Below are 20,344 nucleotides of genomic sequence, written 5' to 3'. Positions count from 1 at the left end.
GAGATGGTGTTGGCATGCGATGGACGGTGCTGTGATGTGTTGTTGTGAGAGGTTCTGGAAAGTGATAGAGACGGGTTATTATTGTTTTTCTGAATCCCAAAAATAAGGCATCTATCACTATATCGACGAGGAATTGCTGTTGTTCGGGTTGGTTGGTCATCGCGCATATAACATAAGAAAGTAACAACCTGCTCTTAATAAATCGATCACATCCCTCTGCCTGCCGGACATTACGTTCAAATCTCGGGGAACCACTTTTTAACCCCGTTCATCTCGTCGGCCACACTCCGTTCCAGCGCCCTCCATCCTTCCTGTCCTCCCCATTTCCTCAACAACGCCAGCTGCTCATCGCGTTCTGTAGTAATATCCAATTGTGTCTGGTTCGAGAAGTCGTCCATAAACTTCCGCCCGGGATACATCCTGCGTAGAATGGCGAGGATATCGTTCATGTTGCAATGCTCGCCCCAGGCCTGCAGCCGTGAGCCGTCGCAAGCCGGGTCCAATGTTGCTGCCACGTGGAGCAAGGCGGCGTCCTTGACGTCGATGTGGATGACTGAGGGGGTGTGTCATGTGAGCCAGGGAAGTATCTCAGTGGTTGGGTTATTACTCACTGGCTTGAAACAGAGCCCCTACGCTCTCGTCGCCGTCGTACAGGTTCTTGATCCAGGGATATGGATTCTGCAAATGCCTCTTGGTGAGGGCCTCGCCCAGCACGGTGGAAGGGCTGACGACGTTGACGGTAAAGTGCGGCTTGTTCTTCTCGGCAAAGGCCCAGACCGCCTTCTCGGCCTCGACCTTGCTGGCCTGGTAGACGGCGTGGCCATGGTCAAAGGAGGCGCCTGCCGGCGGCGGAGCATAGGCCAGTTTGACCGCACGGTCGTTCCACGAGTCCCGTCCCACGTGGGCAGCAGCCATGCCAGGGCCGATGTCCACGGCCGCGGCGATGGAGCTCGTGTAAACGAAGGATTTGACCGACGGCTCCGCGCGCGCCGCCTCCAGAATCGAGGTCACGCCGCGGACGACGGGTGGGATCACTTGGCTGGGATCGCCGGCGAACGTAAGGATCGACGCGATGTGGACGATGGCCGAGGCGCCCTTGATCGCGTGGTCGAAGGCGTGTTCGGCGCCGAGGTCCGGCACGTGCGCGAGCTCGAGAAAGCCGCTATCGGCATACGCTTTGAAGACATCTTCAACAAGCCAGGCGGCGCTTTGCAAGTCCCGGACGGTGCCTCGGACCCGGTAGCCGCGTTCGAGAAACTGTTTGACGGTGTGAGCGGCTATATGACCGGTGGCACCGGTAATAAGGACCAAGGAACACTTGGAGATCGAGGCTTGGGGGTTGGTCATGATGTGGGAAAGGATTAGTGTGGTACTGGGTGGAAAGGTTATCGGGTGGGATGTTTTGCAAGATGGGTCTGACTTGGTACGGAACTGATCTACGAGCCGTGCTTCTCTTGGGGCGTCGAAGCACCACCTTATATACCAGTTGCTTGTGGACCAATCGAATGAGCCCGCATGCTTAGGAGAAGCAATTAGATTCATAAGTATCGGTAGGCAGTGCCCAATTGGCAAGAGCACCTCTTGGCGATGTATGATAGCATGGTGACTTCCAAATAAATGTAATGGGCACCCAGAGTGAGGTGTGGCCAGCATACTTGCCCAACCAATTATCGTCTCTGAAAGGTGGGTCCGGGTCCACCACTGAAATAGGGGGGCCGTTGTTTTGGCTTCTCCAGACCTCTCTACGCCCGAGTGGGAAGGAGCAAAGCTTGGCAACGGCTGACAAATACTGCACCGAGCGAGCCGCATAAGGTCAGCTACAGCCAGTACTAGAAACGCCTCCTGCAAGCAAGCCCTGACAGACAATGCCAACTCACGCATCCGAATCACGATCAACATGCCCACCAACAGAACTGGTAGTGCTACCTTCATCCACTCCCCGTATTCTCAAGGCCCAGGCGCATCAGGACTTGGTGCACTGCAAAGCCGCCGAGCTCACTCGCATGCAGCCCGCGAGGCCCATGCCCACGTGAGACGACAGAGACTCGTCGAGTACCAAGCCACGAGAGCACGTGAAGAAGAAAAAGAAAGATTAGCACGCGCTACCGAGGTAGAGGCTGCTTCCCCGTCTTGGTTCCTGTTGGGCTCCTGGGGCCGGGCCGAAGAGACCCCTTCAGGAGTTTTGCCCGGCGCCTCAATTATACCGAGGAATTCCTTCTGGATTACTGTAAGCAAGTTCCAGCAAGCCAGGGATTTCTCTTCGCTGACCCGACATAGATTTACAGAACGTTATACCCTGTTCCAAGATACAACGCAATAGGACGAACCACACACGGGTGCAGAACCTGGCCAGTCAGTTTGTTCGACTTGCCTTTGTCAACAGTAACTCCCTAGCTGGACTCTTCCTGGTGGCCTGTCGCCATCTGTCGCAATATTCATCTCAAGTTATGCCACACGAGTTACCACACTTTATTCAACTTACCCTCCAGTACAAGGTGGCCTGTACGCAAGCACTGAGGGAGGCCATAGCTTGCTTGGACATACAATCGTCGATCAGCGATTGGGTCGTTGGACTGGCGCTATTTCTAGCCCAAGACGAGGTAAAGATCGCTTGTTTGCGTTGGGCACCGTTGACAAGTCCATTACAGGTCCTGACCGGTGATGTCAACTTCACTCAAAAACATATACAGGGGGCGATTCAGATGACCAAGCATAACGGCGCATTGAACAAGACCGATCTTGACGTGTTTCCTTACGACCTTATCCGGAGAGAGATGACAGACTCTGCTAGGTAACTTGGGGGAATTTTGGCGGTTTAGGGTCTATGGGCACTGGCTGGAATATCTTTGACTGGCAGGAATTTGAATTTTGAGCCTCTACCGCGACCTACCTCCCCAGCCACGACGACACCATGTCCCTGGTCCGGCCAAATGTCTCCCACGGTCAATGGTCTATCTTATTGATCCAGAGTCACAAGAGGACCTGATACGCACACAAAAGTCGATCTTAGGTCATGACGGCTATGAAGAGTAAAGACATACAGAAACCAGTTAGCGCTTTCGCCTGCCAAGCAAGGATTTCGGTCTACGCTGTCAAACTGCAAATGGATTCGTTCACGAAAGGAGTACACATTATTAAATTGGACCAAACGGTTGGATTGATGACTTATAGTAAAGACTGGCTAGTATAAAAGAGGGCCGCTTTTTTTTATTCGTTTATATTGCGAGCCTTGTGAAACCCCGTATAATTCCTCTGATTTTGTTTTAGACCGCCATCCGTACTGTAAGTACGGTCTTTTCCACGATTACTTTTGGGCAGACAAGAAGGGAAAATAATAAAGGAAAGATGAAACGAGACGTGAGCTCATGAATACGAAAGAGCCGTACTACCGCATGGTAGCCATGTGTGTTTCAAAGCTGTCCCCAGGAGGTTCCGCCGGTCACCCAGCTGCTTGACTCTCCTCTGGTTCGGGGCTTGTGTACATAACAATGTCTTCAATCCAGAAAGCAAAGTCTGAGACCACGCGTGTGCGTTTTTGACCATCGCCTCTCGCCGGTCCGGGTTGCGGTTCACACTGCAAAGCAGTCGCGTCCCAAATCTCTGGTAGCTCTATGCTCTTGAGGGAGAGTGACTTGTCTCTCGTCACCACAGTTCGTATGATCTCCCGGTAAGGGAGTTCACAGCTTGCCTTCCCGCGATGGAGTTCGTCTGGGATCGGCACACCGATTTCGAACGAGCGTGGTGTATGAGGTGCCACCTCTTCTGATTCATCCTTTGACGGGAAGATCTGCTCGATTGAAAACCCAGGGCTGAGGTTGAGTACGGCGAAATACAATTCAATATCGCTGTCATTCTTGAAAGTGTATTTGAACTTCTGGCCATCGATGATGGGATCATCACAGCTATACGCTAAACTCAACCTCGCAGTAAACTCCCGCTTGTCCATACTTGTTTGATCGCGGAGCTCATACAGTTTTGTATACCGGAATAGGTGCGCCAAGGAGTCGGCGGAGTTGATTGCAATTTCTTTGCTGTTTTTTCCTCCGGTGTCCAGACACCAGGCGGTACCTGGATAGTAGTCGAGAGACCTTGGGCCATCAATTGAAATGCGGTCATCGACAGGTTTATGCAATCGAAACTGGATAATTCCTGCGTCGTCCACTGCCGGCGAACTTCTTTCGACAGACCTTGCTCGCGATCCTATCCTGCAGAGCGTCTTCTAAGTCTGTGCAAAACTCGTCCTTCAGACTGGCGTCAACATAGATTTGACTGGGTTTCTCGGAGTACCACTGGAACGGTACGAATTCCGGTATGGTGGTCAATAGTCCACTCATGGAACCAATACTGGTCAGGTTGTCCACCTTTTCAATCGTTAGGAAGACACCTGTCATCTCCCAACGACTGATAAAGACTGCCCCGGCATTGACGCCATCGACTTTCCCGATGGGAAGCTCAGCCCGTTGACCATCGACAGAAACCCAAACAGTTGCTGCCAAGAATGACTCGTTGGTCTCCAGGAACACGAGCCTCACTCGACCAAAAGCCTGCGGTGTCTGGTTTGACGGCATCCGAGCGCCTACGATCTCTCGTATAGTCCGGTACGTCGGGCGCCTTTCCTTGGTGGAATGGTCGAGATACTGGCAGAGCTCGTAGGTGAACAAGCCGTGTGGAATGGCGTCGCCTCATCGTATTTAAGCCAATCACTTGAACCATCTCTCGGATGAGATTTCCCAGTCACTGCTAGAGGGTGTTCTGTATATTTAGATGGCCTTTCTTATCAGGGCTTCAATAGGGTGATTTCCGGCTGGGGTGATAACGAGGCAGGTTTAAATGAGGGGTGTGGTATTTAACATGTTCGCTACCAGATACTAAATGTGGAAGGTGTTACTACGACGCTGCATGCTGACGCTGATATTGGCTGCGAACGCAATGCCGCATACCGGTGGCAGGGATCTTTCAAGATGACTCACAATCTTCCTGACTGGAGATCTGTTTTTTGATTTGAGAGCGTGCTTGAAATCTTGCTCGCCGTCTCTTCCTACCGTCTCTCCTTGCGAGGCGCTAGGTTACATCGCATTATAAGCCCCTATATGTAACAGTTTAGTATTATTTATTAATTCGTTGTTATTTGTTAGTTTATTATTATTTAATTAAAGTTATTACTTAATACTTATTTCATATAAATAATTAAATTACTATTAACACTAAAAATAAGGTAATAAACATAACGGTAAGAGACGTTAATTAAAAGTGCGAGACTATACGAATACAAAAGGGGGAGGAGAAGGAACGGGGACGAGACACTAAGACTCCACTGCCCAGCCACGGCTTGCATTCTTTAGTCCATGATCTTTCTGGGAGTAACTTGCTCGTTACGCAGGTTTCATTTTACTAGACATATCGCTGTTAATAATGAACCAAGCCGAGACGAGACACCTCGACGTGGCAGACGTTCAGAGTTAAGTCAGTTGGCATTGGACTGCATCCGCCTAAAGGGTAATGCTGAGCTGGCGGTGGCTCAGTTCGAGTGAGGCCGGTAACCCTTTTGGTGGAGACGTATGGGAGAAGAAACTTCTGGCATCTTCTCTAGGCCGGAGTCAAGTACGGGGGAGACAGGAGGTGATGTAAGGGAGGTGTCGGTGATGGCAACAGGCATGAATAGGGCACTGCTTTCCAGAGGCGAATCGCCGATCCGCCCGGGGGTGGTGGGTTCGCATTGATGCATCGGCCGATAACCAGCAGGATATCGGCCCGGCTCCACGGTCTAAGGCAAAGATCCTGGTGGTACACGTTACTGGCACGATACCGCAAACAGCACCTCCGGCTCTGCGGCTGCCGATCGGCCGCTTACTTGGGCGCATCGGCCGCTACGATTGTTCGTTGTACTTAGCACGGCTAAAATCTCTGATGGAGGAGACGCTTGGATAAGAAAAAGAGGGCTGGACGGGCGGACTAGCTGGCATCGAATCGGTGATGAAGGGCCTTCTCGCCTTCTAGCGGTGCGACGGCGGCGGCAGTGGGCTTCTCGGGCTATGCACTTGAGGAGGAGCTTGCGAGAAGCACAGAAAAGTCCCGATTGGACAAGACGGGAAACTGGTGGCAGGGCAAGAAAATCAACCGGGCAACGGCAGTCCGGGCAGGTGAAAGGCAACCGCCTTTTCCGAGGAAGACGAAGCTGAATCGTGGCTCGTAGAAGGTGGTCGCACTTTTGTAGCGGGGCCCGTCGACGTCACTGCGGATTCGTTCCTGGCGGGTTTTGGTTTGGAGTCTTTCCGGACTGGCGACTTCATTGACTGACTGCCAATAGTCGGCGGAAGGGAACCCACACCTTCAACTGCACTGCAATGCGCCCCCCAATTGTTGCGGGCATCAATTGATTTCAGGTGCTGCTGATGTTGTTGGCGATGCATGTGTACTATATGCATGTGTGTACCTATTGTCGGTAAGCAATGAATCAAACGTCTGGTACATGCATGTATCTTTACTGGCCAATGCAAAGCATGGCAGCATGGGACGAGAACCGGTATATTCCTTCTTCCTGTCTTGGGATTGGAAAGACTCGAACTGGACTGATAAGACGCGCATGGCATGGCATGGCATGGCATGGCATGCAGGCGCGGAAGCGCGGGCTTGAGTTTACTGGCCGGGCAGTATTTCAAGTTTGCAGTGCATTTGGCTGCTGCACAGCTGCTGCATTTCCATCAATTGAGTTGACTGCAGTGCAGGACAGGCGGGACAGGCAGGATAGGACTGCAATAGTTCATGATTGACTGCAACCCCACCAAAGCACATGCAACCCTGCTGGCTCGCGCTAATGGCTCCTGCCAAACAGCCGTTCCGACGTGGTGCAAACCAGTCCGAGTCCAGGTCGTCCAAGTCTCCAAGTCTCCAATGGCGGGGCACCGCAGGTAAAAGTTGTCGCATACGTAAGGTAGTCGACTACGAAACCCTCAGCATCCAGCCATCCAGCCATCCGGCCATCCCAGCGAGTCGCGCACCACCGCAAACCAACCTCTTGTGCTTCGTGTTACCTACTTCCAAATCCATCCATCCCTGTGGGCGCATCCCATCTGGACTGGGAGTCTGGGACCCTCACTTGTCTCCAGGACTGCAGGACTGCAGGACTGCAGGACCACAGCATCCCGAGCCTAGCAGACTTGCAGACCCCTCCAATGACTAGAATGACTGGCCATCGCTCCATCAGAGCAGATGCACTTGCCCCGCGTTGCCGGTGTCATCTCAACCTAGAACCATCTCATCACTGATCCTTTGTCATAGCCATGCATCCATGATGTCACTCGCAAAGAGCTCAAATCTCTGTACTCCACAATCCAAGGTTCATCGAGCCATTGCTAACTAACTGCCTTGATGAAGATGGGGCCAAGATCCAGGCCGCTGTGTATGCAGGTAGGCAAACGGCTCGACATAAAGCTGCCTCTTCCCGCCGTGTCTAGGTCGGTTCTAAATTCTGCATTCCAATCACTTTCATCACATCTCACCATATACCCACGAACCAATATACCCCTACATCTACATCTACCTACCTTATACCCAACACAACAACCGCCATCATGCCTCAGAACATCCCCACCGCCAACCGTCTGATGGACCTCTTCAGCCTGAAGGGCAAGGTCGTCGTCGTCACCGGTGCCTCCGGCCCCCGTGGCATGGGTATCGAGGCCGCCCGCGGCTGCGCCGAGATGGGCGCTGATATCGCCATCACCTACGCCTCCCGCAAGGAGGGCGCCGACAAGAACGTCGAGGAGCTCACCAAGGAGTACGGCGTCAAGGTCAAGGCCTACAAGTGCAACGTCAGCGACTTCGCCAGCTGCGAGCAGCTCGTCAAGGACGTCCAGAACGACTTCGGCGGCCGCATCGATGCCTTCATCGCCAACGCCGGTGCCACCGCCAACTCGGGTGTCATTGACGGCTCCAAGGAGGACTGGGACCACGTCATCCAGGTCGACCTGAACGGCACCGCCTACTGCGCCAAGGCCGTCGGCCCCGTCTTCAAGAAGCAGGGCACCGGCTCCTTCATCATCACCGCCTCCATGTCCGGCCACATTGCCAACTTCCCCCAGGAGCAGACCTCCTACAACGTGGCCAAGGCCGGCTGCATCCACATGGCCCGCTCGCTGGCCAACGAGTGGCGCGACTTTGCCCGCGTCAACAGCATCTCGCCCGGTTACATCGACACCGGTCTGTCCGACTTCGTCGACAAGGACACCCAGAACCTCTGGATGTCCATGATCCCCATGGGCCGCAACGGCGACGCCAAGGAGCTCAAGGGTGCCTACGTCTACCTCGCCAGTGACGCCAGCACCTACACCACAGGTGCCGACATCGTCATTGACGGTGGATACACCTGCCGATAGATTATTATCGGCGGCTTGTTTGATTGCTGCATGAATAGATGATATCGCATGGAGTTGGGTCGGAAACACCTCTGATTTCTTGGGATCGTGTCGCTGTAGGATAGATACCAGCACCAGCAGACATGCATAAACTCAAAATAATACAATACAATAAATTCCTTAGTTGAAAAGTATTTTTCTTATTAAAATCGCCCGTGATACTTTGGATGATGCCTGCAATACGTCCACAAGTTGCCGACCGATGCACGTGGCATTCTCGGTCGCGTACGATCCCCAGTTATATAAATATAAGCCGCATTCATTATTTGGCGATAGGATCATTGTAGGATCATTGTAGGATCGCAGCTGCATTCCGCGGAGCTGCGAATGCGAAAAGGCGTAAGATCTCGGGTACAGTCAGAGGCTAATTAGCTTGTACACCGAGGCGGCTCCGGCCGTCAGCCAGGTGGCCATAAATAGCCCAGACTTGCTCTTGGTAGAGTTCGGTCTCTCCGGTATCGCTACCTTTGCAACTCAATCTGACGTCCGTCGCCAGGGGAAAAAGAAGAAGACACTCTCCTCAATGATACGCAGGTCAATTTGCAACTCTCCCTCATGTTCAACCTCTCGCTCTTGAGTCTCACCAAGGGAAGAGCCGAAGAAAAGTGGGCGTGGTTTGTGAGTGGCCCCTCTCTGTGGCGGTAACGGCTTTGCTGCGATTTTGGCCGCACCTGCACCTGCACCTGCCGGTCTGTCTCCCTAGGATTGACACGTGCATCCACTTGCGCTACCATCGATCAAATCATTCGACACAGCAACAGCAGCGAGAAAAGGAGAGGGTAATCTTCGAAGGCTGTTTAGAAAGAGAGAGGGGAAAGAATCCGCTAGAAAGAGTGACAGACAGCCAAGAACAAAAGAGGGCAATCAAAAGCGAGGAAGAAGTTAGGAAAAGCCAAGCCAAGAGAAAACAAAGATGTCGATGGAGGGGATCGAGAACCCGGCCCTCATCTCCGAGGCGCCGGAGCCCACGTCGTACGTGCGACCGCGCGCGCCGCTCATCCTGATGCACGACGGTGGCGGCACCACCTTCAGCTACCACTGCCTCGACCCGCCGGCCAACCGCGCGCTGTATGGTATTGCCAACGCCCACTTCGATGATGGTGGCTGGTGGCACGGCGGGCTGCCTGAGATGGCGGCTCATTACATCGGGTTGCTCTCCGAGGCGCTGCCCGAGGGCGGCGATGTCGTTCTTGGTGGTGAGTTGGGTTCCTTTTCCTTCTTTTCCCTTTTGCATGCCGCATTGCACACGCTAACATGTGCATGATGTGTTTCGCGCCCACAGGCTGGTCCCTGGGCGGCATGCTCGCCCTCGAAATGGCGCACCAGATCGCGACGCAGCCGACGGGCGACGGCAGCGCGGACCGGCGCCCGCGCTTCAACGTGCTGGGCATGGTGTGGGTGGACAGCCAGTGCCCGCGCCCGGCGGCGGAGGTGGCGGCGCTCGCGGAGAAGCAGCTGCCGGAGGAGGTGGTGCGGCGGCCGCGCGAGGAGCTCGAGGGCATGAAGCTGCTCGACAAGGTCGGGCTCAACATGCTCAACGCGCGCATCATGCTGCAGTCGTGGGAGAAGCCCCGGTGGGAGCGCGACGCCGTCCCGCCCACGGTCCTGCTGCGCGCGCGCGAGAGCTACGCCGACCCGGCCTCGTCGTTTGTAGATTACCAGCGCGGGCACCGCATGCTCGGCTGGGAGGCGTACAGTAAGGAGCATGGGGACTTTTTGCGGGAGGTGGTGGATGTGGAGGGGAGCCATTTCTCGCTGTTTGAGGATGACAACGTAAGTCCTCCCCTTCCCCCTTGAGTTAAGGGATGGGGCGTGCCCCATTCTTCGAGCTTCACCACGTGTTCGGTTTGTCTGACCAGCTCTTGCTTCGTGAGCAGATCATCGCTATCTCCGAGAAGATCAACGCTGCAGCCGACAAGGTTGACCACGACTGATTTCCGAACGAATGCTGCCGCGTTGACTAGACAAAGGTTTTGATGTCATGAGTATGGGTTATTTCAGCTTACTTATCCTTTCCCTTCGATTCCATAGTGGCTTCATTTCCAACGACGGGGATATATTAGACAGACGATGCACCTGCGGTCATGGTATGGGACAGTGGGCTTGCGAATGGATGGAGGTAGACTATGCTGTGGTCTTGGTTTCCGACTGTATTCTGTCTTACCTTCAGTTATCTGGGGTGCACGCGCACGAGCTCCCGTTGGTGCTGGCCTCTGTGAGAGGACTTCGGCTGCATAGCAAGTTAGGACACACTTGCGGCACAAATCCTGCTTTCGATATGCAAGATAGAGAATAGTAACCAAAGTGAGGTAGAACTACCTCGATTCCAAAGCTTTTGACTCTTTGCATGTTGGAGTGGGGAGACGTTCAAAATAGTGAATATCAGGGTAAGGCACCCGAAGGCTACGCGCACCGGTTATCACGGCTTCCAGGTGGGTTGGCCCCAATAACAAATAGAAGTATGGTTGCATGCCCAGATTCAGCTGACTCTGCTGAGAGGTTTGCCTAGTCAGTCCAAGGCCAAGACCTGCACAATATTTCGCTATCGAAACGCCGCGAGCAGCTTGAGGTTGATCGTACCCCTGAACCAGATCGCCAGCAATACCAAACTTTTTTTTGTTCTGGGAGCTGGGGTAATGATGATTATGACGACGATGAAAGTTATGAAGAATGGAAATTGTATATGCGTTATCGATATATAGATGAAACCGAAACGCCAGAAGGAGAACAGAAAGTGCGGAGGGTAGGAGAATAAACGGAGCCACATCGAGGGACGTGGCGAGATATGTCTCAGCTACAATGCTTGTTCTTCTTTCTTCTCCCGCCGCATGGCAGCAACAAGGGGATTAATTACTCATGACAACGCGATCCCCTTCAGGGCACGCGTGCTTCATTGCTCTGGGCCGAAAGAAAAACGAGGCGGAGAATGCAGGATTAGGCCGGCGAAATAAGAAATCACACGGACATATTGCTAATATAAAAAACCCACGAGCCATATACTTTCCGGGGTGAGCGCTTGGTTCGCCAAGCGCTGCCAAGCTGCAAACCGGTAATGCTTTTGAACGTTTCGACGCTCCCATCGAAGGGGAAAAAAGGTCTTGCTCCAGCGCGCCAAGCACCGAGATGTCGTTGGGACAACCGTACGCCGGCAACGGTCAGCTGGCATCTTACTATTGCTGTACCTGGTTGCTTAGGTAGAAGGAAGGAGAGTGATGGGTGACCCGCGCGCGTTGGGTCAAACACTCATCGCCCCCCCTGCAGACGGGCTTCTTTGCTTTTTCCTCTGGCTCTTTCGGCCTTTTTATCTCACCCACCCCCACTCCCCGGTTCATGCGCCCAGCGCCTCCGACTTCTCAAATCACTGCTCGCGCGTCTTGCTAAAGGGACGTTGGAAGCCAAGGCCCGCAAGGAGCCGAGATCGTACTTTGGGAGCTGTGGCGCTGTCGTAGCGTCAATGGCTTTTTTTGAGGGGGCCTCGAACCATCTCCTACGCTAGCAGAGGGGCAACAAGAGGCTTTGGGAGGGTTTCCTAGGATTCCGTCATCCGACGAAGTGCTGCCTGTGTTTTGTTCTTGTTTCCTTTTCCTCGGCCAAGGCACTGCGCGCAAAGCAACGCCTTTTTGCTTGTTTTTCTTTGATATTGCGTGCAGGTCAGTCCGGCTCACTCATCGGACCAAAAGCAGTCCACCCATCATGGAACGCTTCGTCATGCAGGCAGTTTGCCGCGTTGCTAGCACCCGCCCAGCGTTGGTGCATGTTTGTCGTGGTCGATATGTTTGCCAAAGATACCAAGGCCCCCATTTCGCTCGCATCGTACTATCAGATATGCTGGAAGATCGACCTCGACGGCCAAGCCACAACTGAGGGTTGATTTCAGCCGTAAGGCTGATACCGCCTACCAGCACAGGAGCACACACAGACGCACCTAGAAACACCCAAGTCGTTGGGTCGTGGGTATTAGGTTTAACTGACAGGCGACCCATGTGGCCGGTCATTGGCACACCGGCTGGGGGGCTAAAATAAACCTGAACCACCACCACCATCAGATCACCTTGGCAAAGAAATTGCGGCTGATCCAGTCTATCGGACCCTGGTCTTTTTCTGGCAAAAGGAAAGAAAGAAGAAAAAGCATAACTCAGTCTGCTTCTAGCACCATGCAGGACACAGGCATCGGGCTTGTACTAGGGGGCCCTAGTCCGTCTTGTTCCTGGCCGAAGTCTGGAAAAGGCAAACATTTGGCTGCAGACACAGCCAATCAGGTTGCTCCTTTAGCTGTGCCTCTGTGGTGACAAGATGGAGGAAGAAGTCAGTCCCCTGTCGTAAGCAAGCACAGATCTTACAGAACGCTGCTTGAGACAAGACCATCAGGATTCGAGCGCCGGTGCGAAATTACTGTACCGTAGCTTCTGTCACCAACGTGTTGGGCTTGTGTGTGCGCAGTTAACCAGGAGAGAACGCGGTCTAGACCCCTGTCAGAGCTGCCAGGAGCCGAATCGGCACAAGATGCATATATATCCTGCCAGAGCGCCGTCCATCCTCATATTGTTGTTCAGCCAGCATCTTCTCATCGTCCGTCGCTACATTTGTGTTGTTTTATTTCCTCTAATCTTTTCCCTTAGTGTGTAGCATTGCACCATCAAAGATGGTCGTCCTTTCGTTAACCCAGGCATGGCTCTGGTCTAATGCCCTCCTGTCACTCGCTACCGCCCTAGCACTACCTTCACCAAACGATCTACCCAACCCCAAGAAATACGAACTGACCATCACCTGGGAGAAAGGCGCCCCAGACGGAGTCGAACGCGATCTCTTCAAGATCAATGGACAGTTTCCGGGGCCCGTACTCGAGCTGACCGAGGGTGATTCTGTCGAGGTCCATGTCAAGAACAAGTCTCCCTTCAACACCACAATTCACTATCATGGTCAGTATCACTGCAAAGGAATGAGTATTGGTTGAGTGAGGCTGACTAGCGGATTGCCAGGCATCGAGATGATGGGTACCCCCTGGTCCGACGGAACCCCGGGTCTCGTCCAGAACCATATCCAACCGGGCTGTGATTTCCTGTACAAGTGGAAGGCCACACAACACGGGTCATACTGGTATCACTCTCACACCGATCTCCAAATCGACGATGGACTCTTTGGACCTATCGTCATTCACCCCAAGCCAGACGCGCCGAACCCTTATAGCTTGGTCACCCAGGACACGGCCGCACTCGACGCCATCAAGTCGGCCGAGAAGCATCGCTATCCCCTGCTATTGTCCGACTGGCGACACACCCCCTCGAGTCAAGCTTGGGACATCGCGGAGAAGTCCCACATCGACCCTCTCTGCTTCGATTCCATCCTGGTCAATGGCAAGGGCAAAGTCGACTGTCTTACTTCTGAGCAACAGGCGCCTCTCATCACCAGGCCTCAGCAGACTCTGCTCTCGAGGGTCAATGGGTCCGCCCTGACTGACAAGAGGTGTGTAAATATAAACGACCCAACCTCCCAAGCTGTAGATCAGAAGAGAGAGAGGAAAGCTAATGGCACGACAGCTGTCTGCCTCCCAATGTGCTTGCCACGCTTGCTGAGCCGGGCGACCTCACGCCCGACCCGAGCGCCATTCCGAGGGAGATCTTCAACGGATGCAAGGCCACCAATGCGCCGCTGGATGTCGTCAAGGTCGTCAAGAGCAAGAACTGCGACAAGGAGAAGTGGATCATGCTGGACCTGATTGCCACCTTCAGCATGATCCAAGCGCAGGTTTCCCTGGATGAGATCCCGCTGACCGTCATTGCGGCCGACGGCAACTACATTGAGCCCAAGACCGCCCACTCGATCCCCATGGTGTCCGGCCAGCGCTACACCGTCGTCGCCAAGCTCGAGAAGCCCAAGAAGTACACCCTCCGCGTGAGCTCCACCGCGGAGCCGCAGATCCTGTTCGGGTCGTCCGTCATCGACTACCAGGTCGAGGCCGAGCAGCAGTCGCCAGACCCTTCTGTTGCCTACATCAACGAGCGCGGCGCCAACACCACTTCGGACGTCGTGGCTTTCTTGCCCGCCCAGGCCAAGCCGTTCCAGGCGGCCTCCATCCCCCAGGCCGTGGACGGCACCTACAGGGCCGTGATGAGGCAGGCCGGCGCCACCAACCACTGGGCCCTCAACACGACGGCCCGTCCCGAGTACCTGGACGACGCGCTGCCGCTGCTCCTCAACCCCCAGCCCAACGTGCGCAATGACTACACGGCGACCATCCCGGCCTCGCAGAAGTGGGTCGACTTCATCATGCTGCAGCCGCGGTCGGCGCCGGCGCACCCGGTGCACTTCCACGGCCGGCACTTCTATGTCATCGGCCAGGGCCAGGGCGCCTTCAACTGGACCTCGACGGCCCAGGCCGCCGCCGCGTTGCCGGGCAGCTTCAACCTCGTCAACCCGCCGCTGCGCGACACCTGGCCCTCGCTGCCGTCCCAGCAACAAGAGAGCTGGCTCGTGGTGCGGCGGCCCAACGACAACCCGGGCGTATGGCAGGTCCACTGCCACATCCAGTCCCACCTCCACGGCGGCATGAGCATGGTCCTCCAGGAGGGCATCGATGCGCTGCCTCCGATCCCCCAGGAGTACCGGGACCAGAAGTGCGGGGTTTGATTGGATTTAGCCGAGTTTGTGTAAACCGAATTGCATTTACTTCATGTGTTTTACCTTTTGTATTCTCCTTATACTTGCTTTGGTACAGCATATAGACTCTGCCTTGTACATTTAACTCGTTCAGTGTACTCATCCTTAGCATGTCATATTGACTTTAATATACGATGGTTTGGTATTCATTGTGACCGGGTTCTCCTGAGACCCTCTCTGTGCATACATGGTATGATGAAAGGTGATATATGACTCTCAGCTGAACATAGTCCCCCCTATACTTGACACCTTCGCGATGGACTAGTGTGATTGTCCGCATCTAACACTATCCCTGCATCAGAACCACATAAACAAACGTTTCGCTAGTGCTGATTGGCTCGTCTAGAAACGCCGCAAAGAACATCCAAATCTCCGCTTCCGACAGACCCTGTCAAGCCCTCTTGTCTTAGCAAGCCGCTCAGGTACCCGCACCAAGAAAAGAGAGCAAAGCAAGCGACTCTATTGGCCAGACACCTGCAGCACAAACGTCTCACATGTATTAGAAAGCAAGGAGCGTCTTATACGTGCATACCCCATCTACGTGTAGCAACGCCATGAAACCAGCAGGCGGGCGACGACATGTGGCTCATCAACGTCGACACCCTTGAGCTGGAGCACGTCCTCGACCACGAGACGACCGAGTACGCCATCCTGTCGCACACCTGGGAGGAGGACGAGGTCACGTTCCAGGAGTTCCGCGACCACCGGCGCCGCGGTGACGACGTCGCGGTGCGCGCCAAGCAGGGGTGGCGCAAGATCGAGCGCTTCTGCGCGCTGGCGCGGGGCCACGGCGGCCGCCGCCTCCGCTATGCTTGGGTCGATACCTGCTGCATCGATAAGACGAGCAGCGCTGAGCTGTCGGAGGCTATTAACTCCATGTACCGGTGGTACGCTGACTCGGCTGTCTGTTTTGCGTATTTGGGGGATCTGGCCCCCGAGACTACCACAATGGCAATACGGGGTCTCAGAATGGGGGCCCCGATGCGGATGCTGATGGCGATGTTGGTGGCGTAGCAGCACTAGACGAAAAGGGCGGCGACGATGACGCAAGGACCGCCCCGAGCGCGTCGGGCCTCGTCGACGACATATTCCAGTGTCGCTGGTGGACGCGCGGCTGGACGCTGCAGGAGCTCATCGCCCCGGGCAAGCTGATCTTCCTCGACCGCGACTTCAACCTCCGCGGCAACAAGGTGTCGCTGCACTCCAAGATCGCCGAGCGGACAGGCATCGAGAAGAAGATCCTCCTGCACCGCAAGCCGCTCTCCTCGGCCCACGTGGCCCGCCGCATGTCGTGGGCGGCCGAGAGGCAAACGACGCGGGCGGAGGACGCGGCGTACAGTCTGATGGGGATCTTTGATATCAATATGCCGCTTCTCTACGGGGAAGGGAGCAAGGCGTTCCTTCGGCTGCAGGAGGAGATCTGTCGTCGGTCCAACGGCGACCTTACGCTGTTTGCATGGACGGCGGACGCCCCCCCTGTCGCCACGGGGAAGAAGAAAGGGGCCGGGGCCGTGGACGGCGAAGGGGACCCAGAGTACCGCGGCATCCTCGCCCGCCACCCGCGCGAGTTCCTCAGCGCCAAGACGCTCGGCAAGCAGCCGGGCGAGCTGCACCGCGGCGAGCTGAGCGTGACCAACAAGGGCATCCGCATCGACGGGACGGAGCTGCTGCACGCGCCCGCCCTCGGCCTCTTCCTCCGCCTCGGCCGCCTGCAGCCCGACGCGGCCCAGCCGGGCAAGGGCAACATGTACGTGCAGCTGGCCAAGACGATGGACGGGTACGTGCGCGCCAACGCGGACCGCGTCTTTTACGGTCTGGCCTCGAGCGGCGGCGTCACGCACTGGCTGCCGCCCGAGAACGTCTACGTCGCGTCGGACCTGTCGCCGAGCGACCGGGACAAGGTCGCGAAGCAGCGCAAGCACATGGTGCGGTTCGCGGCCGCCCCTCCCGCCGCGCCATCGGAAGCAACGACGACGACGACGACGACGACGGCAGAGAAGGGGGCGGCGGCGGTCGCCCTGTCATCCGCCTCGGACAGGCCACGTACCCGCGCCACTTCTGGGACCGGCACGAGTCCGCGGCGCTGCTCGACTTCGCGTCGCAGCAGGAAGGGCTCGTCGAGCTCGTGGCGACGCTAGCCGACGGCCACACGACGGGCCGGCTGGTGCTGGCGTGGTCGTCGTACATGGCGGGGGTCGAGGGCCGGCGCAACAAGCGGCAGAACGCGCTCAAGTACGCGCTGCTGGACGCGCGCTCGCCGCACTGGGAGGCCGTCTCCGCGACGCTGCGGGGGCTCAGCGGCGGGCGCGCCGTGGACCGGCTGCTGCGGTACGGTGTCCTGAACGAGGGGCCGCTGGTCCGGCACGGGGAGGGGACGGCGCGGCACCGGCACTGGATCGCGGGGGAGGAGGTCGTGGTTACGGTCGCGGTCTCGCGGCCGGATTTGCCGGATCGGTGGAGGATGTGGACGGTGGAGGTGGCTTGTGGTGGGGATGGGGATGGGGATGGTGGGAAGGAGGCGGCGGAGGAGAGTGGGAGGATACGGCAGGGGGTGTGGAAGGGCTGGAGAAGCGCATGTTGGTTCGTGCTGCTACGTGGAAGACGTTATGATAATATGATAATGTCTCGTGCCTGATTCGGGTAACAACACAAGAGCCACACCAAGTACGCAGGCTTGGAAGATCACGGTAAATCCAAATAAGCCCCCACGGGCTGAACAAATAAGCATATTACAGATTCTGGGACGTCGCGGATTTCCCCAAGCACAGCTTCCTTTTTCTTGAGGTGTCCCTCGTCTTCTATTCCTGGCCTGAGATCATGACTCCCAGTCGAGCAGCCAACTGCGAGGAATCAGTTATATTCTTTTACCCCTTTGTATTGGTCGTTTTGCTACAGGTTCCGCCAAGGCTATATTCTTGTTCGTAGGACATTTCTAAATGTATCTTGCCATTTGTGCTCTGTATCCGCTCGCTTTTCGTGAAACAGGACGATGTAGTCGATATTATCCTCTACGATATCCGAGTTCAATATAACGCGGAGGAGCCACCATGGGCGGCAGAACCGGTTCTAGAAGTGTAGAGTTTAGGCTGCCAACAAACGGCCTCCTTTGATGCAAACACCTGGCGCTTTGTTTACTTATTCCCCCGGCCACTGCCTAATGTTAGCGACAGACGGCTTACATAACTCTACCAAAATCCCCGCAGCTAGGCCCTCAGCGGAACGCACCACGGCGTGGAGACGGCATGGCATGCATGGCAGGTGGGTGACAAAAAGAGGAAGCCCGCAAAACTGAGTGCGAGATTCGAGTAGCACGCTACCCTTGGACAATGAGATATAAAATAACGAAAAACTAGATGATACTATGTAAGAGTATTATAGTAGTTTTTACTATTTTATTTCGTTGCCTATAAGGCCGGCAGGGGCCAGGGAAACAATAGCAGGATTCGAAGGGTACTCCGGTGAGGTGCGTTCGCAGTGTTTCGTTTTCTGTCACCCGCCTGCATGGGTCAATTGACTTCCTGACCTACATAGCTGTAGTAGATTCGAACCAATAGACCCAGAAAGATCCATGGCGTGTTAAAGACGACATGTCGGAATAAGGTTGGGGTTGGGGTCTAGGCGCTGCCGGCTCCGGACCCGGGGGGGCCGTTTGTGGTATCCGAGTCTTCCGTGCAGTACATGTAGCCCCCCCCTTTTTTGAACACTCCGTTTCATCATAGCTCCAGGCAACGACCACTAGTTCCCAACTTTGACGTTGGGTCGGCATGAAACTCCTCTCCAAGATCTACGTTGACTTTGGGGTTGACGATAATGAGGTCGACATTGTACCTGGTGCCGCCCCAAAACATGACGTTGGCTGGAGTTTAAAATGCAGAGGGGAATTCCCGTTCAAAGACTTGGAGATGACCGCATGTGTGTGTATATATATATATATATATACATGAGCTTGCCGGGGAGAGGCTCAATGCTCGCGAATTCTGATCTGATAATAATGAATTTCTTTCAAAGACAATACCGCCGCATTATTTCAATACTTTACTATTGATCATTCCAACCCTAACCGCTCGACCAACCCAACCCTCAACATGACCCAATACAGAAGAGGACAAACCGTTCGGTACAAGCCCATCGGAGGTCCGTACGAGCCCCTTCACTAAATCCTTTGCGTTGGTTGATACTGTCTAACGAGACTGACACTGTCCCGCACTCTACCCAGGCGCCGACTCCAACACGCCCGAGAGCACGGGCAAGATCCTGAGCGTCCTGACCGAGCCCGGACAACAGGCCGGCCTCAACGTCGACGCCAGCAAGGAGAATCCCCGCTACGAAGTATGATGTTCCCATATGCCCTTTTCATATTTCCCATGTATCTGCAGACAGGGCCGAGTCGAAAACAGACTAATACTGTGTATTCATTCAGATTGAGAATGCCAATACGGGCAAGTCGACCGCCATCTACGAAGACAACATCCTGGGCCGTGCCTAAAGACGGAAGTGGATGATGCTGTGTCAAAGTTCGTGGTCGCTGTCGACATAGTTTACGGCCCATCTTGGGATAAAACACGACAATAAATCAATAAAGCTTGAAAAGTATCTTCCAAACTTTGTATCATTCTCAGGGTGGAACGAGTATGCAGTGCTGGCGATTAGAGCAAGTCCCCAAAAGCCCAATTATCCAATCCGATTTCGGTTTCAGTTGGGTTGTGAATGATCAGAAACGAGATGGTGGGATAGTTGGCTAGTCCAATGGTATGATTGTCGAGGGACTTGATCCATGTTGTACCAAGTCCGAGCTGAGTTCAACAATACGACGAAGTCATTGGGTTGACACTATCCTGAAAGAGCCTAAAGACTACAACATTATAGGATGGTAGTACTAACAACACAGACGACGACCAGACCCCAAGCCAAGCCCCCCACCCCCCGACTCCCTTGCCAACCGCGCCGGGTACTGTCATTGTAGGTTACCAAGGTCTCCTCCAATTACTCATTGCCCAACCCTCTCTCATTCCCGCCGATCTCACGCCAAGACCAAGACTGCCCCTCCGACAGCCACCACGCCCGCCATCACGGCATCGCCCGTCTGCCTCGGGTCGGCGTTGTTGGCGGACTTGGGATTGTCGACCACGGTGGTAGTACGGTCGTCATCACAGCGATGCGTGCAGCCGAGCAAGAAGGAGAAGGGTAGAATGCAGAATATATTGGCGGGACAAACCATGGTTGCTGATGGGATGGCGGAGAATGAATGTGTGGAAATTGGGAGGCTCGGTGTT

General features: G+C 54.9%; 9 protein-coding genes across 9 annotated transcripts; 6 read left to right on the top strand and 3 right to left on the bottom strand.

Annotated features, from left to right (window-relative positions):
• Positions 1–236: 236 nt before the first annotated feature.
• PG986_006704 (uncharacterized protein) lies at positions 237–1,347 on the bottom strand (the record flags this gene model as incomplete). The annotated part of the gene is made up of 2 exons (XM_066842926.1): positions 237–553; positions 612–1,347. The coding sequence occupies 2 exons, from the start codon at positions 1,345–1,347 to the stop codon at positions 237–239; spliced, it is 1,053 nt and encodes a 350-aa protein (XP_066699038.1).
• Positions 1,348–1,897: 550 nt separating this feature from the next.
• On the top strand, positions 1,898–2,795 carry PG986_006703 (uncharacterized protein; the record flags this gene model as incomplete). The annotated part of the gene is made up of 3 exons (XM_066842925.1): positions 1,898–2,227; positions 2,343–2,600; positions 2,649–2,795. The coding sequence occupies 3 exons, from the start codon at positions 1,898–1,900 to the stop codon at positions 2,793–2,795; spliced, it is 735 nt and encodes a 244-aa protein (XP_066699037.1).
• Positions 2,796–3,439: 644 nt separating this feature from the next.
• On the bottom strand, positions 3,440–4,568 carry PG986_006702 (uncharacterized protein; the record flags this gene model as incomplete). Its single annotated transcript, XM_066842924.1, has 2 exons — positions 3,440–4,138; positions 4,188–4,568. The coding sequence occupies 2 exons, from the start codon at positions 4,566–4,568 to the stop codon at positions 3,440–3,442; spliced, it is 1,080 nt and encodes a 359-aa protein (XP_066699036.1).
• Positions 4,569–7,571: 3,003 nt separating this feature from the next.
• Positions 7,572–8,375, top strand: PG986_006701 (short chain dehydrogenase; the record flags this gene model as incomplete). Its single annotated transcript, XM_066842923.1, has 1 exon — positions 7,572–8,375. One exon carries the CDS (start codon positions 7,572–7,574, stop codon positions 8,373–8,375), a length of 804 nt encoding a protein of 267 aa, XP_066699035.1.
• A 952-nt stretch (positions 8,376–9,327) lies between these two features.
• Positions 9,328–10,348, top strand: PG986_006700 (Alpha/Beta hydrolase protein; the record flags this gene model as incomplete). The annotated part of the gene is made up of 3 exons (XM_066842922.1): positions 9,328–9,610; positions 9,697–10,187; positions 10,292–10,348. The coding sequence occupies 3 exons, from the start codon at positions 9,328–9,330 to the stop codon at positions 10,346–10,348; spliced, it is 831 nt and encodes a 276-aa protein (XP_066699034.1).
• Positions 10,349–13,056: 2,708 nt separating this feature from the next.
• On the top strand, positions 13,057–15,041 carry PG986_006699 (multicopper oxidase-domain-containing protein; the record flags this gene model as incomplete). Its single annotated transcript, XM_066842921.1, has 3 exons — positions 13,057–13,333; positions 13,394–13,877; positions 13,952–15,041. 3 exons carry the CDS (start codon positions 13,057–13,059, stop codon positions 15,039–15,041), a joined length of 1,851 nt encoding a protein of 616 aa, XP_066699033.1.
• A 609-nt stretch (positions 15,042–15,650) lies between these two features.
• PG986_006698 (uncharacterized protein) lies at positions 15,651–17,706 on the top strand (the record flags this gene model as incomplete). The annotated part of the gene is made up of 3 exons (XM_066842920.1): positions 15,651–15,974; positions 16,040–17,001; positions 17,067–17,706. The coding sequence occupies 3 exons, from the start codon at positions 15,651–15,653 to the stop codon at positions 17,704–17,706; spliced, it is 1,926 nt and encodes a 641-aa protein (XP_066699032.1).
• A 1,450-nt stretch (positions 17,707–19,156) lies between these two features.
• PG986_006697 (uncharacterized protein) lies at positions 19,157–19,557 on the top strand (the record flags this gene model as incomplete). The annotated part of the gene is made up of 3 exons (XM_066842919.1): positions 19,157–19,205; positions 19,288–19,400; positions 19,492–19,557. 3 exons carry the CDS (start codon positions 19,157–19,159, stop codon positions 19,555–19,557), a joined length of 228 nt encoding a protein of 75 aa, XP_066699031.1.
• A 534-nt stretch (positions 19,558–20,091) lies between these two features.
• On the bottom strand, positions 20,092–20,289 carry PG986_006696 (uncharacterized protein; the record flags this gene model as incomplete). Its single annotated transcript, XM_066842918.1, has 1 exon — positions 20,092–20,289. The coding sequence occupies one exon, from the start codon at positions 20,287–20,289 to the stop codon at positions 20,092–20,094; it is 198 nt and encodes a 65-aa protein (XP_066699030.1).
• Positions 20,290–20,344: the final 55 nt, after the last annotated feature.

The sequence above is a fragment of the Apiospora aurea genome, assembly GCF_038362705.1.
Source record: "Apiospora aurea strain CBS 24483 chromosome Unknown utg000005l_segment0_segment0, whole genome shotgun sequence".
NCBI lineage: Eukaryota > Fungi > Ascomycota > Sordariomycetes > Amphisphaeriales > Apiosporaceae > Apiospora > Apiospora aurea.
The sequence above is the reverse complement of the archived record's forward strand: the minus strand, read 5'-3'. Positions and strand labels throughout refer to the sequence as shown.